This window comes from Oncorhynchus nerka, linkage group LG28 (genome assembly GCF_034236695.1).
Source record: "Oncorhynchus nerka isolate Pitt River linkage group LG28, Oner_Uvic_2.0, whole genome shotgun sequence".
Lineage (NCBI taxonomy): Eukaryota > Metazoa > Chordata > Actinopteri > Salmoniformes > Salmonidae > Oncorhynchus > Oncorhynchus nerka.
Window position 1 is genome coordinate 78240430 of NC_088423.1, and position 8308 is coordinate 78248737.

At 45.1% G+C, this 8308-nt stretch overlaps 1 protein-coding gene across 1 annotated transcript in view; it reads left to right on the forward strand.

Annotated features, from left to right (window-relative positions):
- The window catches only part of LOC115113718 (diacylglycerol lipase-alpha-like), a 48751-nt gene extending 40926 nt beyond the window's left edge, over window positions 1-7825 (forward strand). The window contains 2 exon segments of the mRNA XM_065013137.1: window positions 3187-3359; window positions 4327-7825. Of these exon segments, the coding sequence (XP_064869209.1) occupies window positions 3187-3359; window positions 4327-5404 (1251 nt within the window). The 3' untranslated portion in view covers window positions 5405-7825.
- Window positions 7826-8308: the final 483 nt, after the last annotated feature.

Here is an 8308-nt window from a genome sequence, read left to right on the forward strand (position 1 = left end):
CGTCGACCAATCCGCCCGTCTCCCACGTCGACCAATCCGCCGTCTCCCACCCAACCCGCCGTCTCCCACGTTGACCAATCCGCCGTCTCCCACGTTGACCAATCCGCCGTCTCCCACGTTGACCAACCCGCCGTCTCCCACGTTGACCAACCCGCCGTCTCCCACGTTGACCAATCAGCCGTCTCCCACGTTGACCAACCCGCCGTCTCCCACGTCGACCAACCCGCCGTCTCCCACGTTGACCAACCCGCCGTCTCCCTATTATCGAATGGCCCCTCTACTCAGGAAACTGACTTGTTCTCTACACCTCTGTGTCACACCCACTCTCTCTCCCTCAAGCATCAAGTACCACCCCAAACAGACCTACCCTTTCCCCCACAATCATGACAGACAGACCCCATCTACTTCTCTTACAGGTGTACCCTGCAGTACCCTTCCACCAAGCCCCTCTGAACCTCTAATATCCAATACCCCTTCATCTCTCCAAGTAGACTCTTCAAATACACAATCCACCACCCCCACACAACCTATCCCAAATCCTCTGGTTTAACGTTACAGCCTCTACCTCTCCTTTCCAGCTCACAGTCCTCCTCTGCCTCTTCAGTCTTACAAACCCTGTCTTGCTCTTTGCTTTAGCTTCAAATTGTTCAGATTGAGAAACCACCACACAACCTACTTACGAACTAATGCACGCTTTTCTCTAGATGCAGTGAGGTTTCCATGGTTACCCCAATTTCTCTAACACTAACCCCCTCCTTATGATTCCTTGTGGCCTCCTACTGTTCCTAATTGGCAGCTCAAGGTGTCCTGAGTAAGGAGGATGTGCTAAGTGTCTCTGAGTCCTCTGATTCCCCCACAGTTGGCATGATGGCACAAACAGACTGGTAACCAGGCTCCTGTAGACCGTGTGGTCACATCAAATAGATTCTAATGGTCTGGTTTTATATTAGAGTAGCCTGTTACCTGACGGTGATGACTACTTGTACAGATTGACCAGCCTGAAATAACCTTCGACCATTCAGACCAGTTCACTTTATATTAGTGAGATGATGGAGCACTGAGCTAGCCCTGGTTTATGCTCAATTCATTGATATAATTAGACAAAAGATAAATTGACCTAATAATATATCTCAATGGGTTCGTTACAAAGAGGGAGGACGTGCTTGTCTATTAGTCATGGTCAGTGCTTGACTTGGGCAGGAGCTCACCAGAGCTGAATACCTGCACCTCGCATTTTCTACTGCTTGTGCTCCTTTTCCTACCTCAAGCACCTAAATGTGAACAGTACCAGCTCTCAAAATGAGTGCCAGCACCTATTTCAGTCCAAGTCAAGCACTGGTCATGGAGGCAGAACAGTACTTCCCTGGTACTGTTCTGCGCTGTGGGAGAGCACTCTGAGCACTGTTGGAGATGCACCTACTGGATGATTTGTTTTACAGTATTTGATCTTGGTGGCTTTGTTTCTGATGGTGTCCCCTATGGTGCTGCTGGGGTGTTGGTGATGTGCCTTTTTCTGTTGTTGTTGTTGTTGTTGCTATGGAAATATTAAGGTCATGCTGCTTGCTGCCTTATTGGTCTTTCGCCTGGTTCTCAGTATGTTCTATAATTATGTCCAGGAAAGTACTGGACTTCATTTAGTTTTTTCTATGCTGATTGACGCCCATCATTAGCTGACTGTTTTTACTCACCTCCCTCTCTGTCCATCTCTTCCTGTTACACACAGCTTTCATACCAATACCATCCATGTTTGTTCAATGTTAACTCCCATTATCATTTACTTTCATGTTTCATTATAGCTATTTTTCATGTTGTAATGTTATATTCCATGTCACAATGTGTTGGCTTGTGATCCACATGTTTTCATATTTATTCATGATATGTTGTTCTTGAATCATGCTTTTTTTCATTTTGTGTTTTAACTCATTAAAGACAAATAATATATTTACCTGTGTGGTGTTGTGATTACCGTGAGTGTGTAGTAACTGTTATCTGTGCTCTCTGTGTGGTGATGTGATTACCATGAGTGTGTAGTAACTGTTGTCTGTGCTCTCTGTGTGGTGATGTGATTACCATGAGTGTGTAGTAACTGTTGTCTGTGCTCTCTGTGTGGTGATGTGATTACCATGAGTGTGTAGTAACTGTTATCTGTGCTCTCTTTGTGGTGATGTGATTACCATGAGTGTGTAGTAACTGTTGTCTGTGCTCTCTCTGTGTGGTGATGTGATTACCATGAGTGTGTAGTAACTGTTGTCTGTGCTCTCTCTGTGTGGTGTAGTGATTACCATGTGTGTAGTAACTGTTGTCTGTGCTCTCTCTGTGTGGTGATGTGATTACCATGAATGTGTAGTAACTGTTGTCTGTGCTCTCTGTGTGGTGATGTGATTACCATGAGTGTGTAGTAACTGTTGTCTGTGCTCTCTGTGTGGTGATGTGATTACCATGAGTGTGTAGTAACTGTTGTCTGTGCTCTCTGTGTGGTGTAGTGATTACCATGAGTGTGTAGTAACTGTTGTCTGTGCTCTCTCTGTGTGGTGATGTGATTACCATGAGTGTGTAGTAACTGTTGTCTGTGCTCTCTGTGTGGTGATGTGATTACCATGAATGTGTAGTAACTGTTGTCTGTGCCCTCTCTGCTCTCTTTTCTTTTTCATCAGTTTAGATGAGTAACCTACTTACGGTGTACACACCACACATACATCTGCGTAGGCCTACATATTATGGAATACTTCTGCAGCAACGTGAATGTCTGAGATTTGTATCCAGGGGTATAGTGCATGACTTTGGTATCTACTCGGGTTTGGTGTTTGCCTGTGCTATTCAGGTTTGTTCAGTATTCAAGTATCATGCTTAAACAAATGAGGGTGGATGGACTTAGTATTTCTGACCTTCATCTTTCCCTTCACTTGACACAATTTTGACTTGTCTCTAATGCCTTGTTTTCAATCATCTTAACATTCACTTTTTCCTGTACTAGCCTACCTGTCAATCCATTGTTCTTGCTGATGTCAATGACATATACAGGCCATTCCAGTTCTACAGCACTTAAATTCTCCTTACTGATCACCTTAGTTCACTGTTACTGCTCTCCCTCCTCCTTCAGTCCTTCCAGAGCCTCCAAATCAGTCAATAATGTCAACAATGCTGGTAGCAGTAAATTGACTGCTCCTCCTACCGTGTTATTGACAGGTGCTGGAGAACTATAACAAAGGGAAGACAGCCCTGCTGTCGGCTGCTAAGGTAATGGTGAGCCCAACCGAGGTGGACCTGAACCCAGAGACCATCTTCATGGCAGCCGCCCCGCCTCCTGCCACCCAACAACCCACCCCAACCACCCAACACCGCAGGAACAGCAGTGTTCGGTTAGTCCACTGGGATATGGGTGGAGCTTTGGGAGGGTCTGGGCAGAGACTGGGAACATGTATGACTGACTGACTATAATCAAAAATCTCATGCATGTGTACAGGTAACTGCCCAAATAATGGAAACATTTGAGTAAATGAAGGATACAAAGTATACTGAAAGCAGGTGCTTCCACACGTGTGGTTCCTGAGTTAGTTAAACAATTAAAATCCCATCATGCTTAGGGTTATGTCTAAAAATGCTGGGCAGGCTGTTATTTTTTACATTATTTTAGCTATCATGACTCTGCCCCCATAGGATGACAATACCCCTATCCACTGAATGGTGAATGAGCATGAAATTGATTATGTTGCATCCCTCCAAAAGAGTCTCAGTCACGTGTAGAATCTATACCAAGGTGCATTGAAGCCGTTCTGGCTAGTGGTGGCCCTACAACCTATTAAGACACTTTATGTTGGTGTTTCCTTTATTTTGGGCAATGAAGGAATGTATGTTATGTGCAAGAGTCTGCAAGAATGTACCTAGTCCTTCAAGGTTTGTTCTTCTATGTGTTCAGATAGAAGTAAAGCATGACAGCATTGACTCTGCCACTACCTTTCTCCCATGCACGGTCCTTGCTCTCTGACCCACAGTCATTGGTCTGACTCCAGATCAGTGGCAACGTATTGTAGTACACAGTCCCCTCGCCCCGTCTGGTTTAGCCCTTGTAGAACAGAAGTAGTCTAGTGACCTGTTAGTGATTGTGAAGTGTGACCGTAACCATTTATCCCTCTCTCCTACCCCTCTGTGCTCCAACCCCTCTCCTCTATCACTCTATCATCTCTACTCTCTAATACCTCCCTTTCTTTACCCACATCCATCTTATATTATTCCTACCGTATTCTGCCTCCAATGTATTCCCTCTCTCCCCTCTAATCTCCCTCTTTCCTTTGCTCTCATCCTCTTTCCCTCCTTTCCTCCTCTCAGTTCCTGTGCTCGCTCTGAGATATCACTGGATGGCTTTGCGGAGTGCCCCCCTCCCCCAGTGCCAGTGGTTCTGCGGGGGGCCAGGGAGCGCCTTACCGTGGAGCTGAGGGACCGCCACGCCCCCCTGGCTGTGATGGAGAGCCTGTCAGACGCCGAGTCCCTCTACAGCCTGGACTCCCGACGCTCCTCAGCTGCACTCAGGGGCTCGCCCATGCTGGGGTGCCTCCCCTTCCAACTGAATGCACCTATCCCTGAGGAGAACCCCTCTCTCAGCTCCCGCACTGAGCTGCTGGCTGCCGACTGCCTCTACCAGGCCACCCCAGAGCACGAGCTGGGAGAGGCAGGACCTTACTTCACTCCTCTGGGATCCGGCTCCACCCCAGACTACCCCATGCGGCTCTCCCCTTCCACCCCGCACTATAGTGGCCACCACTCCCCAGCACCACTGGCCCAGAGTGTCATAGGTCAGCCTTTCACACAAAAAGAGCCTTGTGCCGCCCCTTGCCATCAAATGCCTGGCATTTACAGCCCAGGCAGCACCCCTAATGCTCCCCTCAGCCCACGGATCAGCCATGAGGAGGAGGAGGAGGGAGTAGAGGTAGAAGGATGGGAAACAGAGACAGGAGAGTCACAGCCCTCCTCCTCCACTCCTCCAGCCCAGCTGTCCAACGGCAACCCTAGCCAGGCAGTGCTGGAGTTTGCACAGTACCTGGACTCTCTCTTTAGGCTGGATGGCAGTGGCTCACCACCTCTGGAGTTGTCTGACGGGGAGTCTGAGTCTGGTCGGGGGTCGTATGGTCAGGGAGAGGGGCCAGTGGAAGGACCGAGGGGGGACGATACACAGCTTATGGCTCGGGCCACAATGGAGCCTAACCTGGTCCCCAAGCCCCCGCGTACCTTTGCTGGATCTGCTGACCCTTCCTCTGGCATCTCCCTCTCACCCTCATTCCCTCTCTCTTCCTCTGGTGAGCTCAATGACCTCTCTCCTGCTGACGGAGCACCTCTTCCCACGCACTCACTAAGAACATCCACTCCCTGTCCCTACCCTGAAGAAAACACACTGGCGTCTATGGTATAGTGGCCCACTCAGTCCCTCCATGACTCTTTCTCTCTCCTCTTTCCTTATTCCGTTGCTGCATCTATCTGATGTTAAAGTATCACTGAACATGCATGCGATGGAATGCAATCTGCTATACTGTTACAGTACCTTACAAAGACATGACATGGCAGACCATAATGAATAAGACTGAGATTAAAAACGATTGTTCCATTTTCAGGTGTCAAAAGCTGTGTAAAGCATTTTCACTACTATTGTAATAATACATTTTAATTTCTGTCTGCATGCCAGGGGCATGTTCTGCTTTGGAGTGAATAGCCTCACCACTGACTGTCATTCCAACACACACTATCTCACATCAACACATGATAGCATACAGCCCTGCAGTGACGTGACTTTATCAAATGGGAGACAACTGAACAGGGACAGGGAGGAGTTAGACACTAGGTGGGGTTTTCATTGGCACATAATCACAATTAACCCTCCTCCTTCATCAGCTCCTAAAGCTTATTCATCTTTAATATCAGGAAAGTAAAATAAACGGAGACAGATGCTGAACAATAGAGAGGAGACGTTTTGTTTCTCAGGTCTATCAGGAAATGACAGTGTGGAAGAGAAGGAGTGTAGATCATAGAGAATTGATGTGTCTTAAAACAGTGATTGTGACAAATGTTAAGAATGTGGTTTTGGTCTTTGGTTGTCTTTTATAGCATGAGGAACGTAGTATCCATTTTACTAACATACGGACCATCTCACACACATCAAAATGCACAATTTGCCCCCTGTTTGCCCAAAAATGTATTGCCAAATGTATTTATAAGATATGATGTTGTTTATGTTTGTGAAATACTGTAAAATGTACACTTTGACAAAACAAAGATACAGGTTTCAAGTTTAACTCCGAGAGGGAGAAGACATATTTTGGTATCGCTCCCTTTTAATAGTGAATCAGTCTATTCCCGTTCAAACTGTGTTAAAACGCCCTGGAGAGGATGAGGAAGCTATCCCAACACCACTGCCATGGCACATATCTCCCAAAACATGTCTCTCTCTAACTGTTTCTACCAAGCCAATTATGCTGTTAAAAAAAACATGAGATGCACTGTAGGAGATTGTTCCTCTTAAAGGGGTCTTGCTGAGGTACACAATTATGTCAATGACTTCTATGTCTTTGGTTCCCTTTAAACTGGTTCGTCTCAAGCATATTGAGGTTGAACTGTACGGGTTGTAGTGGCCACTTTCACTACATTTTACAAACATATTTCATATCAGTTGTATTGGTTGGATCAAACATACTACATTATTTATAGCTGTTGTTTCTTACTCTTATTGATGGTATTATTATCCTTATTATTACTCTCGTAACAGTGTGGTTTTCTTTCTATGAGTTCTGCTTTCAGTTGCTGGGAAAGGCTGGTGCATTTCAGCCGACTCTCAAAATAAGGGAATATCTCTGTGGGAAAATATCCCTGTCCAAGTGAAAAAGTACTGGGTGTCAACATCACAGGAGGTTGGTGGCACCTTTAATTGGGGAGGACGAGCTCTTGGTAATAGCTGGAGCGGAATTATCGGAATGGTATCAAAAACATGGTTTCTATGTGTTTGATTTCCATTCGCTCTGTTCCAGCCATTATTATGAGCCTTTCACCACTCAGCAGCCTCCACTAGCTGCCATGGTGATGGCAGAAAGACAGATTCTATAATAGGAAGTGGGGTCATTACAGTGACCTATGATACAATACATCCATTATGAAGGGGTCACTGTGGTGACCTATAGAAGCTGTACTCTTAGAATTGGCTTTGCTGTGGTGTCACTCAACAGGCCTCACTCTGTGGCCAGATTAGAGTTTGACACCACCCAAATCCATGCTCTCACAGCAGTCTCTACTGTGCCAGCACAGTGTTGAACAACCAGTGTGAAATAGCTTTGCTGCAGTGGGTCACGGCCCAGTGTAGGCTATATCAGCACCACCATAGAAAGATGCCACATTCCCTTTTCGCCATGACATGTACAGCAGTGTCTTCTTTGTCCTTATTTATATGCACATGTCTTGTTTCCTGTCTTTGTAAAAAATAAATAAATAAAAAAGATTAAATGAAAATAGAATAACGTAGAAAATGACTGTATTACGATAACAGGTATATTACAAATCTATATCAATATTGACATATATAGAAAAAGTACAATTGTATGGAGAAGAAAAATGAATATATTTAGTGAGAACGATCTATATGACAGATTATTGGCTGAATTGAACAAAATTCATAACTGATTTAGAGAATGGTCTGTGTTGACAGATAAATAATTCAATGATGTCTTGTCCATGTTTACCTGGTTTGCTACCCTTTCCTTCCTGTCCCAGATTGAGAATGTATTTAACCCCTGCCACCCCTCACTGCCCTGCCTGTAATGGAATAAAGCAAAACCAATTTTAAAGAGAATTACTTGGAACTTTTTTTTAAATGTAATTTCTATTTGCTAACCTCTCAACAAGCTGCATTTTTTTTTTTAGCTAGATAGGCCTACCATAATGGTGGTTGTGCGGTGGGAGAATAGTGAGAACATTGGTAGCAACCTACATAACAGCCCAAATGTCAGCTGGCTTTAGTTTGAAATGATCTCGGCCCTATCTGGATGTCTGACATTATGCTTCTGTTGATTGCACATTCAAGTAAATATTCACATGTAAATTATAAGGTCATATTTTGTTAATTGTAGACCAATGGACCCAGTATATAGCTATTGCATGCCAGGTTATCGCTATCCATTCACAAATTAAGTTAAAGAGGCAGTATAATTAAGTGGAGAAAAACAATGTCTCTTGTGAAAGAAATCTATATGCTACTGGGTGGGTGTGATGATACTCCGCCTTAGTAGGTGGGACTATAGCCAGTGCATGCAGAGTCGCCCACAGGTTTCTGACA